Source organism: Cynocephalus volans, chromosome 1 (assembly GCF_027409185.1).
Source record: "Cynocephalus volans isolate mCynVol1 chromosome 1, mCynVol1.pri, whole genome shotgun sequence".
NCBI classification, from domain to species: domain Eukaryota; kingdom Metazoa; phylum Chordata; class Mammalia; order Dermoptera; family Cynocephalidae; genus Cynocephalus; species Cynocephalus volans.
Window position 1 is genome coordinate 255,754,414 of NC_084460.1, and position 26,917 is coordinate 255,781,330.

A 26,917-nucleotide genomic window follows, 5' to 3' on the forward strand; every position below is an offset into this window, starting at 1 on the left:
TGGAGGCAGAGGTAAATTATTAATTAAAGGAACGACTTATTAAATATGGGCATGCCACAATATACAGGGACCACGAAGATGCTACGCATAACTTTACTAAAAGGGATTAGAGATAAAGGCATGAAATAAACATCCTCGGAGTTCAGGCCTTCGTAACTCACAGGCACGGGGAAGCTAAAACCGAGGCACAAAACCCTTAGCAAACCAAAGAGCAGCGACCCCGGAACTTAGCGGGGATGGGACGGAATGTCAGATCGGTCCAAGCTGCGGTACTGAACGTGGGGGAGAAGGATGCGACAGCATCCCGGAGTAGGAGCTTCCAAAGGAAAAAGCAAGGACCCCGGAGCTGTGGAGATTCCGTAGGAACGTTTGCGATGCTCACAGGAATAGGACAAAGTGACCGCTAACCGGAGAAGCAAATAGCTGTTCAAGAAGCAGGAAGGAATCTTTCAAGCCAAGAGCCAAACTGTGTGACCAAGAAATGATTTGTCGCGGGATGCTTGCTTCATCTCGCAGCACCCGAATTACAGCGGCAAGAACGGAGCGGAGGCCTTCGGTGGGGCGGCTGCAGGTCACGTGGCACGTTGTGCTCCACCTTTCCCTTTCTGGCGGAAAAACCTATACAATCAGATTGACCACGCCGGAGAGAAATCTGTCTGCACTAAATAATAGTGTTGCGATATCTAATATAAAGTCATTGTCTCTATGTCTTTTTTCTGCTTTTCCCTTTCATACGTGTGTCCTAGTTTGATGCTGTCCAAACAAACGATGGCAGCACAGGCGCTGGGTCCTACCATAGAGTCGCGTGCCTAGAAGAGCCCACGTGTGAGTTCCGTGGGCCGGCAAATGCTGTGTCACCCGGATCTGCAAAGGAAGTTCGGGGCGGGGCCCGCGGTCGGGAGTTGCTGCGTCTGCGCGAAGATGGTGGAGGAGGAGAGTGTCCGCGTGGTTCGTTGCGGCGGCAGCGAGTTGAATTTTAGGAGAGCTGTGTTCTCCGCAGATTCTAAGTATGGAGGCAGCGCTCATTGTCGGCGGGGCTGAGGGGAATGAGTCTCGGGAGGGCGGGAAGAAAGACCTGTCAGGCGCATCCGGACTCGCCAGCCGGCGGATCTGGGGACTGCGGAGGGGACGGGCGTGCGGGGGACGCCAGGGCACGGGGGGAGGGAGCTGATGCCTGTGTGCTCTGAGAGGAGTGAGAAACCCTTTCGTCCTATTGCGCCGCAGCCTGGACAGCAGGGAGATTGAGGGGCTCAGGGGCCAGACCACGTGTCTAAAATCGGCTAGGTTCTGGGGCAGCTGGAAAATGGTCCAAGCATAGGTGTGTACGCCACTGCCTTGTGATACCACGAGGAGTATCCCCACTCCTTTGTACAGAATCGCGTTTTGGAATTACTGAACTCTTAAAGATTCCACTTTCTCCACACTTCCCCGACCCCCATCCTTGAAAAAAGGCATTCGGGCAACCTTTTTGAACCTTTGCATGAAAACGGATGTTAGAATCTGTGCGAGTTAAAAAACATGCTAAGATCTCGACTCTTTCTTCAGGACTTCGGCGTAGAACATCTTATGAAAGTATATCTCCCACAATATCCTGCATATGGGTGTATGGCAGATAGTTGTGGAATGCATGCATGACTAAAGGAATTTTCATTCATATGGCCTCTGCCATATAAGATAAGGAATGTGGATCTATACGTAAATAAGTATTCAGTGTGCGCAGGATGCTTTGGGAGCACAGAGAAGACGTCCAGCCTGAGCTTTCTGTGGTTTGTACCTTCCACAGTGTATGGATATGTTAGATAGACAAAGCAAATATTTTTATTTGAAAGATATTAGATTTTACATTTCTGAGCTTTATTCTGTAGTAATATCTGTTATGAAAATAGTCAGCTATTACCCCAACTTAACCACTGTTAGTAATTTAGTAGCCTCTGCTGTATGAAAAAAAGCTATAAATCCAGAAGGAAAAGCAAAACAAGCACATTTCAACAAGAAAAAAAAAACTGTTATAAAGACATGAAAACACGCTGCTGTTAGCAGAACTACTGAAGAGTAATAGTTGTTATTGATAGTAAGGAAATACAGAGTACAGTGTGGGCATTCCTATAGTGAGGAGGCTACTTGATTCTGTATAGCTTCTGCCTGTGGAACAGGTGGAGATAAGACATTGGCCTCATCAATCTCTTGTGAGTTGATGAACTAATTGTTCTTGTGTGACCCCATAGACACATAAATTTGAATATACAGTTCTTAAACTATTGTTTTGAAAGAAACCTCTATTGCATGTTACTTTTTTATCATGAACAATATGAAAAGACTATACTACCAGTAGAGTATGTGATTTTTTTTTTTTAGGTATATTTTCTGTGTGTCTGGAGACTTTGTTAAGGTGTATAGCACAGCTACAGAGGAATGTGTACACATATTGCATGGACACACAAATCTGGTGACTGGAATCCAGCTTAACCCCAACAACCATCTACAGGTATCAAACAGTTGATAATCAAATATTTAAAATATTAAAATGTTAAACATTAGCTATGTTGTTGACATAATAATTTGAGTTGAATAACTGGGGAACTTTCCAGGTTATGATCAGGGAAATATCTATTTCAATTTTCTATTAAGGGTATTTTTTACTTATTTTTAGTTATTAAAATAGAGTCCCATTGTCCTAGAACTGCATTGCTTATAGTATATTCTGTGAACATTTTATTCCACTATATTACCTGAAAAAGATGTTCTTGGCTGTATGTGTTTCTGAAATTCAGGGTTAGGCACAGTAAATGGGTTTCTTGATTGTAGATCTTCTTGGTTCCCCTGTATGCATTGTGATATCTAAAAAGGGTGTATAGTATTTGGTGTTTCTCAGGCTTATTTGACCTTTGAACCCTTTGGTGTCTGGAACGCATTTTTGGAAAACATTGGCTGAGTAGTACTGGTTTGGTAGATCTGTTTCTTTAGATATGAAACTCCTGAGGGTTAATGCATATGTTACCTAATCTTAACACCAGTGTCTAGATGCTTGTTTAGTTAGTGGATCAGCCAGTTAATTCAAGACAAATTTGGGGATCTAGTTTAGTCCAGACCTCCCCACTTGCTTTTCAGAATTAAAGAGTAATTAGATGGTTTTTTAATTCTGTTTTTAAGTTTCAGCAAAGCTACTAAACAGTTATCTCAACAGTATTTTGCTCTTGCTCTAGTTTGGATCAAATTCCGTTTTTCTGTTTTAGATTCAACCAGCATTGGAAGTTATTGCTTGATTTAAGAGTGGATTTGCGTTCTCATTCATTGCATTATCACAAAGGAAGTAGGGCATAAAGTAACACTAATCTTTTCTTTCCAAAATTAAATGAACTACTCTTGACAGTCAAAGTTAAGTAACTTTTCTGTATGGTCCACACATACATTTTATCCTTGCTGTCTTCTGAGGGTTTGGCAAAAGTTTATTGTTATGTGTAGCATTTGAATGTTTTTCATAGCAAACATATTTTGTTGAAATTGAAACTTTTGAGGTCTATAATACTAAGTTTTATAGCAAAACAAAACCGTAAACACATTGCATAAAAGATCTATTTCAGGTGACTGAAATAAAATCAGAGGAGGGAAGTATTATCAGCAGTTTTGGTTGAGGTAGTGTAGGGGCCAGAGATTCTATGGACTTAGTCACAGTATTTGTATATTAACCATTAGCTTGACAGTGATTATACATTTGATGTATATTTTACTATCCATGTTTATAGTTTTTATGCTATATGTAGTGTGATGTATATTTTTTATTTTTACTTGGGTAGATAATGTTATCTTACATTTTTTATTTCTGTTTTCTGAGTCTATGTTACTATTTACAAATACTAAAATTGCCACTTTCTTTCAAAAAACTTAGAATTCCTTATAAATTTTATTATAAGCAAAGTATTTTCACATAAAAACAACAAAATCCAATGTAACTTTACTGAAACTAAGTCCACTGGGGCAAAATAAAACTACATGTTACTAAGGCCTTCTGGTGCTACCAAAGTATGGTCCACAGACCACTGTCATAAACGGTTAGTGAAATAAGTATAGAAATTGAGTGTCCCAACACTTTATAGCACTTTAATATTGCAACAGTGTGCAAGGGTGTAATAATTTCTGTTGTATTTCATGAAAGTATTGCTCCTGACAGATTGGAAGGGCTTTGGTTTTTTTTAAAACATAACAATCTCTGATCATATGAGAAGCACACCATTAATACTCATGTAATGTTAAGGCAGTTCTTCTAATAAAAATGAACTGGGTTCTGGCAGAAATATCAACAAGTTCTTGAGTGCTTTTCATAAATCAGCAGCTTACCATCTCCTTCTTCAAGATAGAAGGTTGACTTTTCCCCCTCAGTTTTAGTTAAAATTTGAAATTGCTATATCTGCTTCTTCCAGAGGGCTATGATAAGAGTGTCTTTTTTGCAGAAGCAATGTTAAGTAAATGACTCTATGTCTTTAAGGCTAATAATGAACAGAAAGTTCCTTCTGTATCAGCACTTAATTATTCATTTGATATCTTAATAGATGTCTATTTTTTAATGAATTTTGTATTATTTTTACCCTTTTAGCTGTATTCTTGTTCTTTTGATGGCACAATTAAACTGTGGGACTACATTGATGGCATTTTGATAAAGGTATGTGGATGCTTTTCAGTTTTTCTTATGTGAAAAGAAATAACAACATAATTTAACAATAAACATTTCGTTGCCTTCTATAAGGTCTAATCTTTAGATAGCCTTCTTAAGCAAGTCTTGAAATTCATACAGCATTTAAAAAAAAACATAAATTTGACTATATGGAAATTTTAAACTTCTACCACAAAAAGATAAGTAAAAAAACTGGGAGAAAATACTTATAAAAGATATTATTTCTAACATACAAAACAAATTTCAAAACCCAATAAGGGAAAACTAATAGGTTAGTAGGAAAAAATTAGCATAGGGTAGGAATATATAAATTGAGAGAAATGGAAATAACCAATAAACATGAATAAATGCTTAACCTCATTACTAATTAAATTTAAGTTAACAGATGTCACAGATTTTTCCATATAATTTAGTCAAATTGCATGTTGAAAAAAATCTAGTGATAGGTGAAGTGTAGAGAAACAAGCATAATCAGTGAGAGTAAATAAATACCTTTTGCTCCAGCACTCTCACCTATAAGAATCTCTCATTGAAATAATAGCATGTAGTCCTTACAACATTGTATGTGGCAGAAAAAGAATTAAATATAACCTCGATTTCAATTCACATTATGATACATTCATCCAGTAGAACAAAACCATTTAAAAGAATCAAGTAGGTCTATATGTGCCAAGCATGAAAAGTTGTTCAACAAATATGTGTGGACTATCTCTATCATCTAGGTTTTCTCCTTAAGTTGGGAGTGTAGCAGTGAGTAAAATAGGAAAAATTCCTGCCCTTATGGAACTTATGTTCTACTGGGAGAGAACAGACAGTATACAATTTGGTGCTTTTTATCTTTCAGACTTTCATAATTGGACATAAACTTCATGCCCTCTTTACTGTTGCCCATGCTGAGGATTCTGTTTTTGTTATAATAAATAAAGAAAAACCAGGTATGGTATAATTAACTTAATTTGTTTTTATATGGCATTGAGTGGTTCTTTACATTTTACAGTTTCTCAAAATTTAACGTTTTAGTTTTAATCTGAAGCTAAACAGTTTTTGGAGTTGGCATTTAAATTGCTTTCATTGCTATTGCATTCATTTGGGGAGGTTTGTATGAGTTCTGAAATATGCAATAAGGAAATGATTTATTATTTATATACAGTTGTAAAAATTGAAGCGTTCAAATCTTAAAGGTGTTTTACAAAGGTGGGCTAGAATTTGTCTTCCTATTGAATTTAAATCTGTCATGCTTAAGCGTCACTATCATTTTACCCATCCTTGAAAACCCTTATTTGTTGATCTTGAATCAGTCTAGGAAATGGTATAGAAAATAGGTTGATATTAAGAACCAATAGTGTGACTAAATTGTTATTAATTATATTTTCCCTTTCATTGGAACATTATTTTGTCAAAACTGCCACATTGTGTTGGCATATTTCTTTAGCCTTAAGTTTTGTAGTGTTATTTTGGCATTGTTCTGAAAGGGGGTGCAGAGAACAAAATAGTCCAAATAGTGAGCTGACTAGATCGATTATATGATACAGTAGGATGAAAGGAGTTCTAGAGAAAAATAAGGCAGGAGAGGGGAATAGGCAGTGTTGGAGGAATACATACTAAATAAGTGGTCATGGAAGATCCCCAGAGAGAGAACAGCAAGCCATGCAGCTCTATTGGAGAAATATATTCATGAGCATTACTGACATATTCAAGGTACAGCTGGGAGGCTGGATTGGAGTGAGCTAAGGAGGAATAGATTGTTTGTAGCCTTATAGCCTTGTAGGCTATTAGAAGGACTTTGGCTTTTACTCTAAGTGGAAAAAAAAAAAAAACCTTAGGGAGAAAAACATTTTAAGGTGATGTAATGAGAAGAGGACATCAGTATTACAAAAAAAATAAAGATTTATCCTGGGAATGTTGTTACAAGCCCATAGCGCTTCTGAAAGTTCTGTCAGATGCCTTGTCACTTTTGACTGCTCGATTTGCCAGCACGCATATTCTATCTGTATTTGAAAGCTCAGCTTAGTACTTTGGAATGAAGGATACACCAGTAAGATACAAGCTGTTTTCTAATTGTATTTCTGCTTGTTGAGGCATGTATGTATTTGAGATGTGGAATTAGATTTCCATTTGAAACTTGTGTATTCAAACAAAGAATCCAACTTTAAGGTACATTTTGTTCGAGATAACCTAGAATTATTATGTTGGCATCACATGAATTCTGTACTAATTAACAGTTTTTATACGAATAAACACAGATGTTCACTTACTCTAGAGAAGCTTTATATTAATGTAGCTCCCTTTGGTTAGATGTATTTCAGCTGGTTTCAGTGAAACTGCCAAAATCATCAAGCCAGGAAATAGAAGCTAAGGAGCTATCCTTTGTTTTGGATTATATAAACCAGTCACCTAAGTGCATTGCATTTGGAAATGAGGTAAATTTTGTTCTGTTGGTTTTCTATTTTGTACATAAAGTCTCTTTCCTGCAGTCTTTCCTCTGAGCACTTTATGTTCTAGTGAATGTATGTTGCCTTGAGTTACTATATCTTTTTTAGTAACTATGAAGTCTCTTTCATTGCTTTAGCATGTATTTATAGTATAGATTTTTTAAGATCATCCTAATTTTGTATTTTCTGTCCCATTGCCCTCGTGTACCCTATAATTGTCCACCAAATATCAATATTTTTACATTTGTATTGTATTTCTTAGCTTGTCACATGTAAAAGCCATTCAGATCCTTTCATCTTAGACTGTGTCTTTAGAAAATATGGCCTCCCTATCCAAAATTTAATATGTCCGTTATAAAAAATTGGAAAATATAGTGAGGAAATAAAATCTATAATCTCACCAAGGATGATATTTAAGGATTCCCTTTCTAGACATTCCTAAACATATAAAATAACTTTTCCCAACCAGAATTAGAATCAGAAGGCTTTTTATCAAATCTTTATTTTTTTTCACTTAACATTGCAGCATAAGTGTATACTATAATGTTTTTCAGAGAGAATAACTGTGTGATTTTTATACCATGATTTATTTAGCCATCCCTTATTAATTATTATTATTTTAAAATCAAGCACCATTATAAGCCCCTGGACATATTGTAGTGGTATACTTCTTTAGCCTTAACGTTTTGTAGCATTATTTTGGCATTGTTCTGAAAACAGTTAATTTCTCAGAGTACAGAAAACTTTTAACATTATTAATATCATTTTACATTATTATTAATCTTCAATTAAATACAAATTAAAACCACAGCAAGATGCCACTTCACATCCACTAGAACAGCTAGTGTTGGCAAAATGTGGAACAAAGTTAAATAAGCATCCTTACCCAACAGCTTCACTCCTAGGCAGAAAAATGAAAAAGTAATTACAAAATGATATGTACAGGAATGATTATTATTCATAGTAGCTCCAAAATGTAAATAACCCGAATGTTCATCAACAAGAGAATAAACAAATTGTGAAATGTATTCAGTGAAATGCTGCTCCACAAGAAAAAAGAACTAAGGATGCATATAAGAGCACGCATGACCTCAAAAAGGTGATGTGAGCTAGAGTCCAAACACAGGAGTGTATAGTGTCTTATTCCCTTTACGTGGAATTTTACAACAAGCAGAGAAATAAGCTATGGTAATAGAAATGGATAGTTGATGCAAGGGTGGGGATATTGAGGAATGATTTTAAAGAGGAAGAGGGGAACGTTTCTGAGGTGAAGGAAATATTCTAGATTTTGATTGTGTTGGTGGTTGATGTGGGTATACACATATGTCAAACATTATATTTTATGGTATGTAAATTACACCTTAATGGAAAAAATTTTACATCGTTATACTTTGCTAGAGTCTAGTTTTGGGATTTAAGACCTAAGATCACTTTTTAATTTTCTATCATTGTTTTAAAATAGGAGTATCCTTTCTATAGCCAAAGTATATATCAGTTTATATCAATAACCTTATTCTGTGGAACAAAATTATTGTTAGTGTTAACTATTGTGATGAGAATTTTTCTTCTTAAAGCATATTGACTGTTTTTGTGAATGTTACCTTTTCTTTGAAATACCAGGGAGAATATGTTGCTGCAGTCCGGGACTTTTACTTATCTGTTTATTTTTTCAAAAAGAAAACAACATCAAGGTAAGAATAGCTTTTTGTTAGCTTTCTATTATTTACTCAAGGGTTTGTTATAATTTTATTTCATCCACATACCTATGACCAAAAGTTGTTTCTAGTTTTATTTTATGATGGATTGTGAGACAATGAGGTACAGAGGTATAGTTTTTAGCCCACAGTGGATAGTTTGGGGAACCGTTAGTCATAAAAACCTAAGGAGCTTTCTCCAGCCAAAATCCTATACACCTAGGTTCTGGTCTGCATATTTGGTGTCATAATTGAATGTAGTTTGAAAAGCCTTCACCAGGCTGATTCTCATTGCCATTTTATGGCAATAGGAATGAATGTAGGCTTTGGGATACCTGAGTTTAAAATGAGTCAAGTTTTTTCCATTTGAACCCTGATGCACTTCAAATTAACGTATATTTAAAATGGAACTAATATTGACCTAATAAAGTTGTAAGGTTGAATAACATATCCATATTTAGAGAGACTTGCTAAGCGTTGAGTGGTCACTTTTCAAGTGACATTGTCCCCTCTTCCCTTCTACCTTCAGTGGAATACTGTTCCATAATAAAAAGGAACTAATAATACACATGAGGATTAACATTTGTTTTCTTTGCAGAATACAAACCTGACTTCTTCAGAGCCAGAAGATTGACAAATATTCAGCCTAAGAATAGGAAATATCCTAGATATTATAACATCTTTGGATTTGTCTCTTGAGACACATTAGCCAGTTGTCTTGGATATAATTTCTTTGGCTTGTCCATACCTCGTGTTTAAACTTAGGCTCAGTGAGAAATTTGAACAAGCTTTGGTTGAGGCAAAAAAAAAAAAAACCACTAAAAGTATTGTCTTTTCTTTACTTTATGGTAGAATATTATTCACATGAGGTTTATATTGTAAATTAATATATGTTTATAAAACAATGATTGTTGATCAAAATTTTCTTTAAAAAAAAATCCTACATTTTTGTTCATTGAATTCTGACAGCTCTCCAATTTTGGTTAAGGTTGGGAATTCCCTTTTACTTAACTATATTACTACTTAGCAAGAGACTTTAATAATCAAGAGAAAAATTTTTTTCCTAGGTTTACTTTATCATCATCAAGAAACAAGAAACATGCTAAGAACAATTTTACCTGTGTAGCATGTCATCCAAAGGAGGACTGCATAGCATCTGGTCACATGGATGGCAAAATTCGTCTTTGGTCAGTTACCTCATGAAGCTGTGCTGATCACTTATAGACTACTTTATATTAGTCCTGTAGAATAGGGTTATCTCTAGCTTCAGGAAAAAGGACAGTTCTGGAGATTAAGCTTTTCTAACAATCCTCCTTTCCCCCCGCCCCTTTTCTTTTCTTTTTATACTCTTCATTTCATACTTACTGTTTTAGGGTTTCTATCCTTGGGCTTGTAGGGGGAGTGAACAACTTCATGTTGCCTGTATCATTTGAAGTGAACTTTTTGTCACCCTTTAACTAAAAAGGAAAGAGTGACATTAGAGAAGATCTAGTAGGGCTTATTGTTGATGGAAGTGATGGGTTAGAAACTTTTTATTAAGACCAATAAGCTTGATATTGTGATTGGTTATGTTTGGTATATATTGTGTTTATTATATTTGGCATGGCATTATTTTCCTAACTTACCCCTATGGTCAAATGAAGATTTTTTTTTTCTTTAATAGGAGGAATTTTGACAATAATAATAAATATACGTACACGTGTTTACATTGGCACCATGATATGGTTATGGATTTGGCTTTTTCAGTAACAGGTAAGTGCACATTTAATAATTAAATTGAAACTTTGAAGTACATGAATCAGTTGTTTTATTTTTATTTTATTTTTTTTTAATTCTGAGCATCATTTTATTCGTCCCTTCATACAATGACATTGAATATATTTGACAATGAGAAGACATTTGGAATGATTAGAAAAGAGTAAAACCATACATTGTTCACATTAATTTTTTTCGTCGAGTTCCTCTAATTTTCCTTTCTTCCTCATTTCATGGAGACATTTTTTCTTTTTCTTTTTCTTCTCCTTGTTATTTATTTATTTATTTATTTATTTTTACTTTCTAAGATGGTGTGGATCATTTGGGGAGAAAGGGAAAGGAGTAAAGGTAGGAGGAAAAGTGGGGTGGGGCGTGGCCCATGGCATCCCCTTATTCCAGCAGGAGACCCCAAGGTTGGGCTTCCAGCGGCTGCTCAGTAGTCATTGCTGGGATGAGTGTGGACGTCAGGGGGGCATGGCTAAGGCCCTTGGCTTCCCACAGCAGTGGCTTGGTGGTCATATCTGGGCTGGTTGCAGACCTCAGCTGTGGGGACATGACTGAAGCCCTCAGCCCCCCACTGCCCCAGTTTAGTAGCCTGGGGTGTTTCCAGTGGTAGGTCAGTAGTTGTCACTGGGCTGGTTGCAGGTGTTGGGGGGGGGGCACAGCTGAGGCCCTCGGCCCTCCCCTCACCCTGGCTTGGGAGCCCAGGAGGCTTCTAGTCCGTCTAGATTTTATAGGCGTTCTTTGGTGGTAGTAGACCTTTACTGGTTAGTATCAGAACTTTGATCTATTGGTTTTTTGCTTTTTCTTTCAGTTCTGTGTTGGATTAGTAGCTACCCCCACCACTTAAACTCTGCACTGGAACTAATTTGTTGTCTTTTGGTTACTTGTAAAATGGGGGAACTTCCTGTGAACCAGCACTTGAGCCTATGGTCGAGCTAAATTGCTGCTTTGCTGATTCCCTATGGAAGGCTTTTTGTGCAGCTCAGGTTTTAATTGTTGACTTGTAAGCACTTCTGGGTCTTGTGAGGTCTGGTACACCTGAGTTGTGTGGAAACTGTGGCCTGGGCCTGAGTCTTTTCAGCAAACTGCACCCCCTACAGTTCTATATTCCTGACCAGTCTCCCACTGAGTGGTTCTGCACTAATTGGAGGCCAGATCAGCTGTTCATGCGGTGCCCCAGTGTTCCCCCAATGGGACCGTCTCCCCCACCCCCTGCACTCCAAACACTTCCCATGGGACGGGCCATGCTCCAGTCCCTTGTGATGACTCACCAGTCTCTGAGTGGCTCCTTTTTTCTGTTGTCTGTGGCTTCTCACTCCTGTGTGGGTCCATGGGAACCCTGTTAGTTGTCTAGCTGGCCTGGGGCAACCAAGGCCCTCTGCTCCCCTGCAGTCTCCAAGCAACTTTATAGGAAGGGCACAGCTGCAGCTTTTGTAGCTCTTGCTCTGTGTGCTCCCCAGGGCCAGCCCTTGAAGTGGCCAGAGCTTGAAACGGCCAGAGCAGTCCTTTCTTTCTCTCACAGTGGCTTCTCCTGCCTTCATGAATTCTATAGATCTTTCTTCCTCTTCCCTTGAGCTCTAGCAGCCCCAGCTTGTCAGTCGTTGCTTTCTAATAGTTGTAAATTGGTTGATTGTGGGAGAGGGTGAAGCTGGGTACCATCTATTCTGCCATCTTGACTGGAAGCAAGTCCGGAATCAGTTGTTTTAATTCACTGTATTTATAGTTTGAAAGATTTAGAATTGCATGGACCAAATGAATTTTATATATCACTCCTGTGTTTTGGTCTTTCCTCAACACAATTCCATATACTTTAGGTTCCAAACCTAAAACTTTGGACCTTCAAAGTTCCAAAGTGTACATTTGTGATAAAGTCTCTTATTGACATAAATAACCTATTTAAATTACATTCCATTTTTTAATTTAATTTTTTGTTTTTTACAACCAGCCAGTACAGGGATCCAAACCCTTGACCTTGGTGTTGTAACACCGCACTCAAACCAGCAGAGCTAACCAATCTGTATTCCTTTTTTTTTTTAATGTGTCTACATAGTTCAGTGCTTGTGGTTCATAACTGTAACTACAGTTTATCAGGTGCAAATAAGTATGCTAGTGCTTTACATTCGTTGTCTGACTTAATCCTTGACCCTAAGAAATAGGTATTATTATTCTCATTTTACAGATGAAAGAAACAAAGTTTGGAGTTGATAACTAACTTGCCCAAGGACATGGCTAGTAAGAGGGATTTGGACCTAGGTCTGATTTTAAAGCTCATGTTTTTAACTGTAAGATTGCCTCATTCAACAGTCACTATTTTAAATTAATTCAGACGTTTGTTCCATTTAAGCTGCATGAGAGTGGCTGTAGTGAGTAAAAATACATCCTTGAAAATAAAATGGTCTTCAACAGAAACATGGAGACGTATATTTTGTCTTTGGTTATTTTTAGCATCCTCACACCCATATGGTGAAAGTTATGTCAGTATATTGTGACTGCTCTTGTAAAAAGCTTACTAGACAGATATCAGAGAAGATTTTGTGCCTGAAAAACAAGAAGGCAGGAAAAGTGATTTTTTCTTTTCATATGTCTTCCTAGAAACTGACCAGACAATTCTTAGATGGTACCATGTGCTCTAAATCTTTAGAGGGTTACTTGTGTTTAACACCCTGGAGCCCCAGGAAATAAGAGGCATCTCCAGCCTACTTATGCTTTGGGTTTGGATTCATAAAAAATTGGAAAATGGTTATTGCGTGGGATGCTTTTTGTAAAACAATATGAAACAGTTTCCTAAGAAGTCTCTGTTCATTGGTCATGGAGATTCTCTTACAGGTGTTTTTTGTTTGTTTGTTTTTTAACTGTTAAATTTAAATTTAAATGGCTACATGTGGCTGGTAGGTGACATATTGGACAATGCCACTATAGATAAATTTAAAGAGAATTAATATCTTTATGGTATTGACTATTTTAATCTGTAATCATAATAAATATCTACTTTTAAAGTCTAACTTACCTCAGTGACGTAGGATATAAGGGGTCCTCATATATCTTTCACTAGATTTATTCCTGGGTATTTGATGGTTTTTTGATGCTGTTAGTATTTTTTTCATTTCATATTCAATCTAATTGGCTTGCTAGTATTTAAAAATAAAATTGAGTTTTGCATATGTCTCTTATGTTCAGCTACCTAGCTAAATTCACTTATTCTGAAAGTTTATCTCTACACTCTTGGCTGTGCCTTGATGCAGTCATGCTGTCTGTGAACACTGAAGTCATTATTTCCTTTTTTCCAATTCTTGTCTTCCTTGTTTCATTTCAGTGCACTAGGATATCCAGCTAATGTTGAATAAAAATAATAACAGTGTTCTTAATCACAGGAGAAAAGTTTTCAGTATTTTACTATTTAGTATGATGTTTGCTGTAGATTTTTTCTAGGTACCCTTGATGATATTTAAAAGGTCCCATCAATTCCTGGGTTGCTGAGTTTTTATCATGAATGGGTATAGATTTCTATCATTTACTTTTTCTGCATCTTCACACAATCACAGTTTTTCCCTTTATTCTGTAAATGGAGTTAATTACATTGATTTATTTTTCAAATGTTAAAATACTATCTCATTCCTGCAATAAACTCTGCAATGACATGTTATATCCTTTTAATATATCATTGGGTATAGTTTGCTAGTATTTTGTTTGGGAATTTCATCTGCATGAAATGGGGTTGTAATTTTCTTTTCTTTTAATGTCCTAATTTTGGTATAGTATTATAGTGGTCTTGTGAAACAAATTGGAAAGTGTTCTTTCTTTTTTGGTTACATGAGAGAGTATAAAATTGGTTTATTTCTTCCTTAAATGTTTGGAAAACTTTATTAATGAAGCCATCTGGGCCTACAGGATGTTTTTGTCCAGCTTTTCTAGTATGTTGGCAGAGGAGTTGGTCAGCAGCTAGTCAGATATCACTGGAAAGGAAAATTTCTGAACCAGTGATCTTTAAATTATTTGTCTCAAGAGTATGTTAAAGGACAAAGATACTTAATTATAAATTTGTAAAAAGAGTTTATTTCTCTAATATGGTAGGAAAAATTAAAGTGTTAATTATATTTTTTTCTCCCTATTTTTTTTTCCCCAAAACACTGTCTTTTTAATTTCTTTGGATGGATGTGAAGGCACCAGCCTGCTGAGTGGCGGTCATGAATCTGTACTTGTAGAGTGGCGTGATGCAACCGAGAAAAATAAGGAGTTTCTCCCCCGTTTAGGAGCTACTATTGAACATATCTCAGTCTCACCTGCAGGAGATTTGTTCTGTACATCTCACTCTGATAATAGTAAGTCTGCATTTTTTACTGTGAAGAAATGTAATTTGTATAATACCGTAAATCAGCTAACATCTGTAGGGAATGGAAAACGAAGAGACCTAAAACTAATTAAGAGTAGTATAAGATTTAATGAGCCCTTTTTTCTCCCATTCCTCCTCTTTTCTCCACCCCTCTCTACCCCTAGATGCCACCAGAACCCAACATTTTCAGAATTATTTTTATGAGAATGGAGGACTAGGTGTATATGATTATAGTTGTGCCACTTATATTTTCAAAACCTTTTAATGTGGGATGATGTGGGGAAATAATTATAGGGTTCTGAAGTGGCCATTGGTGCTTTCATAAATATAATGGCATTTTCAAAAGAATACTTTTTTGGAAAAAAACATTTTCTTTTTAAAAAAGTATTCTTTTTTGAAATAGCCCATTGTTTCCTTTCCCTTCAGAAAAGAGCATATTGTGCGCAGTGTATTAGTGGCATGACTTATTTCAAAGTTAAACTATCTTTTAGATATACTTAACATATATATACATACATATGTATATATAGTTTCTGAGTTGACGCTTAAAATGTATTCATAGGCACAACTGATAAACCTTAGAAGCTCCAACAGAAAAGTCCCCATTCCCAGCCCTAGTTTTTTACCTAAATCACAAAGTATATCCCTGATTTTTCAGTAATACTTCAAGTTAATTGAACTTACTGGGTTGTTTTGTATTCTTGCACATTTCAGGGTGATATAAATTCAGGTGACTTCTTCACTTTGAAGTTCTCTCCTGTTTATGTTTAAATATTTATTTTTTACCCACAGAGATAATAGTTATTCACCGAAACCTTGAAGCATCTGCAGTAATTCAAGGCCTAGTGAAAGGTATCAGAGAACCCTGTGGATTTGGAATTATGTACATTTTAGGAGTGAATATTTCTCTGATTTCAACTATTGTTTATCACTTCTTTTGCAGATAGGAGTATCTTTACTGGTTTGATGATTGATCCAAGAACTAAAGCTTTGGTTTTGAATGGAAAACCTGGCCACCTGCAGTTTTATTCTCTCCAGAGTGATAAGCAGCTATACAATGTAAGATATAGATCCATTAACTAGCCTTAAAACTAATGAAAGTTCTTTACATTACTGCTGGGGTCAAGTAATTTATTGGTAGTTTCTAAAGCAAGATCCTGTGCCTATGTTTAATTGAACATAGTATTATCTATGGTTACTTAATTCATTTAGAGCATAATTCTAATGAAGCCATAGTTGCAGATTACACGTAAGCCAGTTGGCAGACTCACACTTGCTCTCTCTATTTTTTGTTTCAAAACACACCCCAATTAGCTGTCCCACACATCTGTGCACTTGAGTGACAAGGATAAGGATTGAGAATATGTGGAGTGACAGTATGAATCTGTATCTTTGTGGTGAAACAGTATTCACATGTTGAAAATTAAAATATTAGTGTATAATAAAGAGGAATACTTCCTATAATCCTGATAAATACAATCCAGACTTCTCACTTTTTCCTGTGCCCCACAGGATTATAGATTTCTATCATAGCAACTGTAACATTTTATCTCTTTCTCTCCATGGCCTTTAAATCCTTCAAAGAAAAGAAGCTTATCAGTACCCTTACATCTAGTTCAATGCCTGGAAATAGTAGACACTTTAATAGTAAGTACTGTATTTGCTTAGTAAATAGGCAAGGAAATGGAATTTTAAAAACCAAATAAAATGCCGTCCCACTTACAGCATTGCTTATCTTTCTTTCCTTCTTAAAGACTCTAGGTTTTCTTCTGCTCTTTGTAGTGACATAGAATCTGTCTTGAGATTTTATATAAAGCTATTTGTTCTTAGAAACAAGAGAAAAACACCACTGTAAGTTAAAGGTTTTGCTGTACAATGTAATGGGTCTGATTTATTGCTCATATTTAAGGTCATTAAGAATAATCACCAGATTGATACTGTATAATGTGTTTTCTTTTTTAATGTCTAATTTTGATGTTCATAGTAACGATTAATTTATTTTTCCCTTTATCTACAAATCTATTATTATAGATTCTAGAAGTGTTGGATGTAATTATCATTTCTTGAATGCTTTAACATTTATGTATTTACATTAATAAGTACTTTGGTTTGTTTTTTTAACCCATCAGTTAGATATTATACAGCAAGAATATATTAATGATCATGGTCTGATACAAATTGAACTAACAAAGGTTGCATTTGACTGCTATGGTAACTGGCTTGCAACAGTGGAACAACGGCAAGAAAAGGAAACTGAGCTTGAATTACAGATGAAACTGTGGACATTTAATAAGAAGACACAAAGGTATACTACCTTTACAGCCACTTCTTAACTTCAGAGTATAAGATATTTTACTTCCTATTTTATGGTTTTGTTGGTCTTTAAAATGTTTTATTTTGATAAGTTTTAGATTTAGAAATATGGGGGAGGTGTTATTCTGAAAAGTGTTTAATTAAGCTATTTGCTCATTAGTGTCTTCTAAGTCATAATGTCATCTCATTGGATAAATGAAGAAACTTGGAAAAGTGACACCACGAGGACATAATCCTTAATTCCAGGCAGATCGGGGATTAGAATGCAAGTGTTCCCTTGCTCTTACATTAATGTCATACAGCCTTCTTTGGAGAACTGGGAGTGTAGGCAGAGTTTTAATGTAGTGTAGCATGTATGTTGTAATTAGATAAGGAGCCCAAGCGTTTCTTGTACCATGGCTATAATAACCATTTATCAAGTCCTTGCTGTGTGCAAGAACTAGGCTTAGTGGTTTTATACCCATTGTCTTATTAATCTTCAAAAGAATATTTTAAGATAAGCCTGTGATCCACATTTTACAGGTACGGAACCAGGCCCAGAGAGATTAAGTGATTGTTCTTAGTCACCACTCTTGTAACCTGTGCTTTTTAAAAATCACAACACTGTGCTGCCCTGCTGTTCTTTTAAGGACACAGTTCTAGCGTAGATCCGCTTTCATTCACAGTACTGCCCTTTTAAGATAGAAACAAGCTTTAGAGGTATTTGGGGGCCTGAAAATGCCATTATAGTTATGAAAGCACCAGTGCCCACTTCAGAACCCTTCTGTTATTTCCCTACATCATCCCATATTAAAAGGTTTTGAAAATATAAGTGGCACAGCTATAGTCAAGTACTCTAGTCCTCCATTCTCACAAAATCAATTCTGACAATGTTGGATTCTAGTAGCATCTAGGGGTAAAGAGGGGTGGAGAAAAGAGAAGGATTGGAAGAAGAAAATGCTCATTAAATCTTATACTGCTCTTAATTAGGTTTAGGTCTCTTCATTTTCCATTCCCTACAGATGCTAGTTGTCACACAAGAACACAGGTGGTTTATTAGAACTCTTTGTATCCTGTGACCATTAGAGGTAGAGCATTCAGTTGTTTGTTATTCTGGGTGATAATCTATCAGTTGCCCAGTTTTAAAGATGCTCTTGTAAAATGTGCAATAGTAAGAAATTCTACTCATTTTTCACCAACTGTGTAAAAAAGAAAAAAAAATAGAAGAAATTCTTCTACTCATATGACAGTATACCATATTGTCCTAATGTAAGAATTAATTTGTGGTTTCCTTCCTACTAGGTTTGTTCTTAACACAAAGATTAGCATGCCACATGAAGACCACATCACAGCTCTCTGTTTCTGTAATGCAGAAAAATCTGAAAACCCCACCTTGGTTACAGCTAGTAAGGATGGTCACTTCAAAGTGTGGATATTAACAGACGATTCTGATATATACAGTAAGTTAATTAAAGAGTGCATAATTATAAGAATCGATATATTTACTTTATGACTTTCATCCATTCTGGGAGGACATTTTCTACCTTTTTGAAATCCATAGGGATATTGCTTAATTCTAACATTTAAGAGATTACATTTTTGCATGCTTTTTCCCCCAGATTTATACTTCTTAAATGGTGTGCTTGATTAATCGTGTGCTGTTTATTCTGGTTTGTGAGGGTACAGTAAAAAGGACTTTTGCCATTAGTCCTTTTATTCCTCCACTAGAAGGAGGTCAGGATCTCCAGGAAGGGGCATAAATTTCAAATCAGTCAATACTTTGTAGCACTTCTAATTTAAAGAAGTTATGGTGAGCAGATTTTTTTCTTTTGTCTTTGTTTCTTAATCCTCACTGTTTATAGTGTTCTTCTATATAGTATTCCCCCTTCTCTGTGAGGGATACATTCTAGGACCCACAGTGGGAGCCTGAAACTGCAGATATTACAGAATCTTATATGTACTATGTTTTTTCCTGTACATATATACCTATGATAAGGTTTAAATTAGGCACAGTAAGTGATTAAAAACAATAACTAATAATAAAATAGAACAGTTATTAAAATATACTGTAATAAAAGTTATGTGAATGTGGTGTCTCTCTCTTTCAAAACATCTTATGATACTGTACTCACCTATTTTTGGCCTATAGTTGACCGCTGGTAACTGAAACTGCAGAAAGTAAAACCATGGATAAGGGGAGATCATTGTCATGTTATCTAGTATTTATACCATTTCTGAACGTTATGACTTATGTTTTCACAGAAAAAGCTGTTGGCTGGACCTGTGACTTTGTGGGTAGTTATCACAAGTATCAAGCAACTAACTGTTGTTTCTCTGAAGATGGCTCTTTACTAGTAGTTAGTTTTGAGGAAATAGTCACGATATGGGATTCAGAAACATGGGAACTTAAATGTACATTTTGCCAACGAGCTGGGAAAATAAGGTAGGTAAATCATTGGTAGAGTATGTAGTAGGTTTTTTTATTTAAGAAGTCTTTAAATTTTAATGATAATTTCTGCCTTCTCCAAAGGTAGCCCATAGGTCAGTGGGGCAAGAAGTTAACCAAAATGCTGAAAACCTAAAAATTCCGAGTGCATGAACTATGTGCCAACATTTAATTCTTGGGCTACAGATTTTCTCTTTGTAATAAATACTTTCATGGATGTGCTGTGTAGTTACAGAAGCTGTACATAAGCCTCAGTGAATCCAAACCACGCTTCTGTATATTCTGTGAAAGTCTAAGTTATGCTCAAACCTCATTGTTCCTGAGAAGGGCAATATCTTCCATTTTACTTTAGGTAACTGAGCATGAGGACAGAATGGCAGGTGGCTAATGAAGTTATTTCTAATTCCCAACATGTCTGATTCTGAATTTACTTTGTAAAATTTCATTCAGAATTTAAATTGCAAGTTTTCCTCTTCTAGTTACCTAAAATAGGATTTTTGTTAATTGACTTTATACATTTTATATATATTTTTGTTATGCGTTATTTGGTATGCTGCACAACATATTAGAGAACTGGTCATCAAACTTGTTTTCCTAAAGAAATAGAACAGCTAAATAAACCTTACCTTTTGGACCCCTTAGCCCCATTTTTCTTCAGGTTAACTATAAACAAAAATGTATGTCTATTTAAAAATCTGCATTGCATAAAACTAATATAGTTCCTGAAAGCCTGCAGCCCTTTGTAACTAAAAGTGCTAGAACTCACTGTTACTAACTTCCTTATGGTTTTAATCTAGGCACCTTTGCTTTGGGAGATTGACGTGTTCAAAGTATCTTCTTGGTGCTACTGAAAATGGCATTCTTTGCTGTTGGAATCTGCTGAGTTGTGCATGTAAGATATTTTTTACTCTAAAGTGACTTGGCGAAGCACAAGAAATTGCCATTAAACTTTGGCACTTTAGGACTTAGGGATCATATCTTCATGTCTCTACCCAAAGAATATATAATTTTTCACAGAACACATTATGTAACCATAATTTGGAATACGAGGCCTATGTTTGTCATAGACTTAGATTACTTATAAACTGCCAAATTTTCAGTAAATTGGCTTCCATTATTCTCACCTTCAGTGTTTAGGACCTTCTGTTGTGTTCATATTCTCCATCCTTGTTAACGATTTGAGAAATGTTTCTGCTCATTTTAATGCATATTAACCTATAGTATCCCAAAAAAATTTGATTGTAGTCTACCACAATCCTCCTAACAAATGTGAAGTTAGTGGCATTTTACTCATTCTAGTTTATGTTTGGAAGCCAGGTAGTTGCTTAGTAATGAGTGTGTGTGACGACTTTTTATATTCTCTGCAATGACTCTGGTTAACATTTTGCCCGTATTTACCAGCAGCAGAAAAGCATGATACTTAAGTTTCAGTGAAATAATAACCTTTTCATAATGTGTGCAAGGAGTACTGATGTTTCACGTTTTTTGCTCCTGCCCCCACTTTAGTGCAGCCTTCTACAGATAATTTCAGTGTGTCTCCATGTGTTAGAAGCATAAAATTCCTCTTAAGAGTAGAGAGAATTGGTTATCCCTGTAAAGATTAAGAGTACCTACTTTAAATAACAAGCTTAAAAAACTTTTGGTAAATCTCTCCATAGAAGTGAATCACTTTTTTTTCCCCCCAGTGGAGTGGAGTGCAAAATTAAATGTTAAAGTTATGGAACCTGATCCTAACTCAGAGAATATCGCTGCAGTCTCTCAGTCTTCAGTACATTCAGATTGTAAGTACAAGCCATACTTTCATAGTAAGAGGAAATTTGTATAATTTGAGTCAAACTTGCCTGCAGATCAGATGTTCATTTGGAGCCATTTTGCCTGAGGCACTGCCCTTCCTTTCTTGCTTCAGCACCTTGTTATTTGTACATTCATGGATAGTTCTGGGAGAGCTCCAATACATCCCTTATTCTTCCACAGCCATTTCCCACTTAGTCTTCAAAATTCAGTAGAGATTTCACCTCTTTGGAACATTTCTGACTCCCCTGAGAAGCTTTAATTGGTCATCCTCTATGCTCTTGAAGCATTTTCTACATATCACTTTTCTAGTACTTAAGACAAAATACTGCAGTAATATTTTGGTGTCCGTCTTCTGCAGTAGGCCCTGGTTTCTGGAGTAGGAATTCTTCTTTCTCTTTTTCATCATCATAGCCCTCATTCCTGACCTTGGCACATAGTAGCAACTGTTGATTTTTATTGAATCAGAGCCTAAAACAATCATGACCTGGACCATTTATTCAATGTGTTAAGTTCCAGGATTAATGTGGTCTGCCAGTCTGAGACTAGAACTAACCTTTCCAGGCAAAATGTTATCGTCTCTTTTTCTTTTTTCCCCTAGTGTTTGTATTTAAACCTAGTGAGCCAAGGCCATTGTATATTCAAAAGAATATCTCCAGAGAAGAAATCCAGTGGGGAGTGTTTGTTCCACGAGATATCCCTGAATCATTCACCTCAGAAGCTTACCAGTGGCTGAACAGATCCCAGTTTTACTTCCTAACAAAATCGCAGGTAAACTCCCCTCTAAAAAGGCAGTTACTTTGTACATGCAATTTTAGAGAGTAATAGTCAGCCAGTAACTATTGGTGTGAGTTTCTAGGTGGACTCATTTCATTAAAGGAATATTTCCCGAAAGAAATTGTGTAGTATGCTCAATACAGCATATGACTAGTGTGAATGTATTAGTACCACTTTAATTACCCCACACTTTTGAGATTCTGTAAGTATTGCTTAATTCTGTGTTAGTAAAAAAAATGAAGACAACTAAAATGCTTTAAATTTTATATATTAGCATGGGTTTTTTTTTTAATTTTAATATCTGATTTGCCATAAAGAAAAAGGTAGCTTGAGTTTGATCTTTAAGTTGAATTTTATTACTTATTCTTGTATCTCTCAGAATATCTTGTAACTCTCACAGTAGTTATCAATTAAGTTTTAAATCTTGTTCCTTTTCTATGTATATCAAAATGAAAAATTGATCTTCCCCTTTTTTTAACACCTTGTAATATCTTGTTTAGATTTCCATTCTACAATTTATTTTTTGCATCATTAATTGACCTCTCTTTTCAGAGTTTATTGACATTCAGTACAAAATCTCCAGAAGAAAAACTCACACCAACAAGCAAACAGGTATGTTTAGCCATTTATAGACAAGCTGCATTGCATCCCTAAAATGATAGTTATCTTTTAGGACTTAACTGTGAGAAAAATGTTTTACCTGGCCCAAAAATGGAATTAAAAACTTATACATACACATATAAACCGATGTGCCTCTTTTGAAGTTATAGTGCTCTTTTAATTTATAATATATGCTTGTGATTTAGAAAGCCAAGTAGTTCTATAAGGCTTCTCAGGAAAAACATCTCCAACACCACTGACATTACCCACAAAGACAGTCACTCTCAAATTTTTTAGTTGGAATTTTTATTTAACTCCATATCTCTAAGAAACATGTTTATATTGCTCATTCCAAATTTTTCAGGTTTAGGTATTATATATTAACTATAATCTTTAGAAGCTGAAATTTTAGCTCTTTTTCACATCACCACTCCCCACGTACACAACACATATTCCCCCTACCTGTCCTCCAAGTTTCCCAATATAGATGAATCTTAAATTGGTCAAGTCAGTATTAATTGTCATAACCATGTAAACACAATTCATAGCCAAGCCATATAGTAATACACAGATTGTTTTTCCTTTTGTAGCCAACTTTTTGTTATCCCTAGCATTAACAATTGCCTTTTTTTTTTTTTTCTTCATTTGCTTACGCTTTTTATTTACTTCACACCAAACTCAACCCCAGACTCTATGCAGATTGTATAAGTCTTCTCTCAGTATTTTCATACATGTTAGATATTCTTTCAGGTCATGAAGAAATTTTTCCAAGAGCCTCTGACTTGCTTGAGTCTGGACTGATTACTCTGCAAACCTACCATAAATCCCAGCCATCTTAGGATCTACATTGACCATCATTCTGGAGATTTGTTTTACCTCTCCTGTATTAGATCCCATGTTTTTTCTTTCTTTGGTCACTTGCTTGCTTTGGTGAAGCACATTCTTTTAGCACATAAGAGGTACATTTAAGACTTTGCATGTTTGGAAGTGTTTTTATTCTTTCCCACTTAAATGGTACAGAGTTGTAGGTTGAAAGTCATTTTCTCTTAGAACTTTGAAAGATATTGCCCTGTTATTTCATAGCTTCTGGCATTACTAGAAGTCCAATGCCATTCTTATTCTTGATCCTTCATCTGTAACTTGGCTTGTTTAGTTTCCTCTGAAAACTCATTGAATTCATTCAACAATTTTTTTTGTTGATCATCTACTGTATGGCTGGGACTATTCTAAATGCTTGGGATACATTAGGAGCAGAATAGCCGAGTTTCTAAACTTGTGGTGTTTACAGTCTGCAGGAAGATATGACAGTAAGCAACAAGCATTAAATAAATGAAATATGTAGTATTTTAGAAGGTGATAAGAATTATGTCTGTGTGGAGAAAAATGGGGTCTGGGGTGCTGCTTGCAATTTTAAATAGGGAATTCAGGTAGGCCATATTGAAAAGACCTAAACTTTCATCTGAGTGAATGTGGAGCCCCTTGGAGAGTTTTGAGTAGAGAATTGACTAAAGGGGAATTAATTACTTTTCCCCCTTCATTTTCTCTGTTCTTTTCTTGCAACTCCCATTATTTAGTGCTGGACCTTCTAGAATGGTGCTCTAATTTTCTTATTTTTTGCCTGTTTTCTTTATTTTAGTTTTTTTCTGGGAAATTTCCTCATCTTTATCATAAAGTCTTTTTTTCTCCCTCTCTTACATGGTCTGTTTTCATCAGATTTTTGTTTGTTTTCTATCTGTTTTGGTGACTATCTTTCATTTTAGAGGTTTTTATTAAGAGTCTGATGATTCTTGGCTGTCTGGCTTTTATTTAAAAGTAGGCAAAAAAGCTGCTTGGAAGTTCTCTGCCCTTGTGGAACTTGAATTCTGCCTTGCACTATCTGGCTAACCTATTTTATTGAGAAAATGTCATTATTTTTTGGTCGTCTGTTAGGCTGGTCAAATTGCCCAGATAAAATTCATCTCAGTTCTTGTCTAAAGGCTGTGGACCTGGCTGCCAGCATTCTGAGAACCTCCCTATAGGAAGTACAGCTGCCTTCACCTGTGGAGATCATGGTGACACCACCACCACCCGCTCTCAGTCTAAAGACATTCAGCCCTCTGCTGGGACTGAGGAGGTGAAGGAGGAAACTGAGTGCTTTCTAAAATAAACTTTTAACCAACCAGTCTGGTTTTTTAAGCCCCACTCTCACCCCCACTTACAGGGGTGTGATTATTACCAATTCCTGCACATCTGTGGGATTCTGGCGTATGAACTGGGGCTACTTGACTTTCCCCACAGTCAGCTTAGAATTCTCTTTTCTTAGTTCTACTAAGTAAGTTGTCCTTCAGCATGTTTTCCAGCTTCTCACATATTACTATTAATGGCCTTTTCCCACCATTGTGATTTTATGCCCTTTTGAAAACCCCTATTGTCATTTTTGCAGGATTTGGGAAAGAAACAGTGGTAAATGCATGTTTTCTCCTGTCGTCCACTGTTAGCTTTTCTCATAGTAAATGGATGCTAGGCCTTGGTTGCTTTACCTGTAAAATGAGAGAATCATACTAGATAATTTCTAAAGTTCCTTCTGTCGCAGACATTTTATGATTCCATAGGGCTTACTTGAGCCAAAGGCAGTTCCTCCTTTTTATTGAAATAATTTCCCTTTGTCTTAAATCCTTATAGCTGCTAGCAGAAGAAAGTCTTCCAACAACCCCATTTTATTTCATATTGGGAAAGCACAGGCAACAGCAGGATGAAAAATTAAATGAAACTTCAGAGAATGAATTGGTACAGCTACCCTTAACAGAAAACATACCTGCAATCAGTGAGGTAAGTAAGCCATGTGAAACAGATTAAATACATTAAAGCACCTTAAGTTAGAGTTTTTTGTGCAATCAATCTATAGCAAATAACTTTTGAATAATCATTTGTATGCTGTCACTTTATTAATCAAACTAAATAACAAAACTTTATGATTTGGGATTATTTTGGCCTTGACCTGGAATGAACGGTAGGTGTGGTTGTTTGCCTAAAGGTAGGAAGGTAGAAATACATTTTTCTTTGGTTTGGTGTTTCTATAGGGGAAGCCTTTTGTATTTGACTCTTAAGCCTTTTGTATTTGACTCTTGACATTTTACAATAAAAGGTATTTAGTACGGACGGTGAAGGAACAGATTGTGCCAAAGGATAATCTTTTTATTCTTTTTATACTGTTTTTTGTTCTTTTGGTGGCTGGCCAGTGTGGAGGTCCAAACACTTGACCTTGGTGTTAAAACACCATGTTCTAAGGATAATCTTTTTAAATGAAACCCTGTATTTCTCTTTTTGCTCTAGCTTCTTCACACTCCAGCCCATGTGCTGCCATCTGCTTCTTTCCTGTGCTCCATGTTTGTAAATTCGTTGCTGCTATCTAAGGAGACTAAGAGGTAAGGCAGTAGTTAAAATATGTTTAGATATTCTGTTTTAGGAAACTGGATGGTTTGTGTTATCCTTTATTAGAATATTCTTCTGTATTTCTCTTTTATTTCAGCTTTAAAATGTAGTAAAAGGATATAGAATTAAGTAAAATATAATGAATATACCTTTCAGAAAAGTGATCTTTTGTGTGCGTGCATATGTGTGTTAAGAATTTGGTATATAATTTTAAATTATACTTTTTATAAATTCATCTGCTTTTTTATAATAATCCGTTTTGTTAAAGTGTACTAAATAAGATTTCTCATTTACTTTATCCATTTGGTTATATTTCTACATAGGTATTTAAATTAGAAAGTTGTTGTTTAGAAATATTTTTTTAAAGTAAGTGTTTACATTTTATTCTGTTATTGCTAAAGTGCTGAAGAAATTCCTGATGATATAGATATGGAAGAAGAAAAAGAAAGTGTCAATTCAGATGAAGAAAATGATTTTACTGAAAAGGTTCAAGATATAAATAACACAGATTTGCAAGAAGGTGTTATACGTCAGTTGTCAAAATCCGAAGAAAAAGAACTGAGAAAATTTAGGAAAGTAGACTACAGCTGGATAGCTACTCTTTAGGTCTTAGATTGGGGAGGGTTCTTGCACTTTGTGTTTTTTATTGTGTGTTTATACTCCAAAACATTTATATTAATGTTATTTCTGTTCTTAAAATAAATTATTAAATATTAA

At 35.7% G+C, this 26,917-nt stretch overlaps 1 protein-coding gene across 1 annotated transcript; it reads left to right on the top strand.

Annotated features, from left to right (window-relative positions):
* Positions 1–921: 921 nt before the first annotated feature.
* On the top strand, positions 922–26,917 carry WDR75 (WD repeat domain 75). The gene is made up of 21 exons (XM_063102010.1): positions 922–1,007; positions 2,356–2,485; positions 4,592–4,657; positions 5,514–5,604; positions 6,965–7,089; positions 8,722–8,792; positions 9,863–9,982; positions 10,459–10,547; positions 14,714–14,872; positions 15,676–15,735; positions 15,827–15,942; positions 17,013–17,188; positions 18,478–18,635; positions 19,438–19,618; positions 20,419–20,513; positions 21,307–21,402; positions 22,014–22,183; positions 22,742–22,801; positions 25,451–25,597; positions 26,102–26,193; positions 26,602–26,917. The coding sequence occupies exons 1-21, from the start codon at positions 922–924 to the stop codon at positions 26,804–26,806; spliced, it is 2,493 nt and encodes an 830-aa protein (XP_062958080.1). The 3' UTR covers positions 26,807–26,917.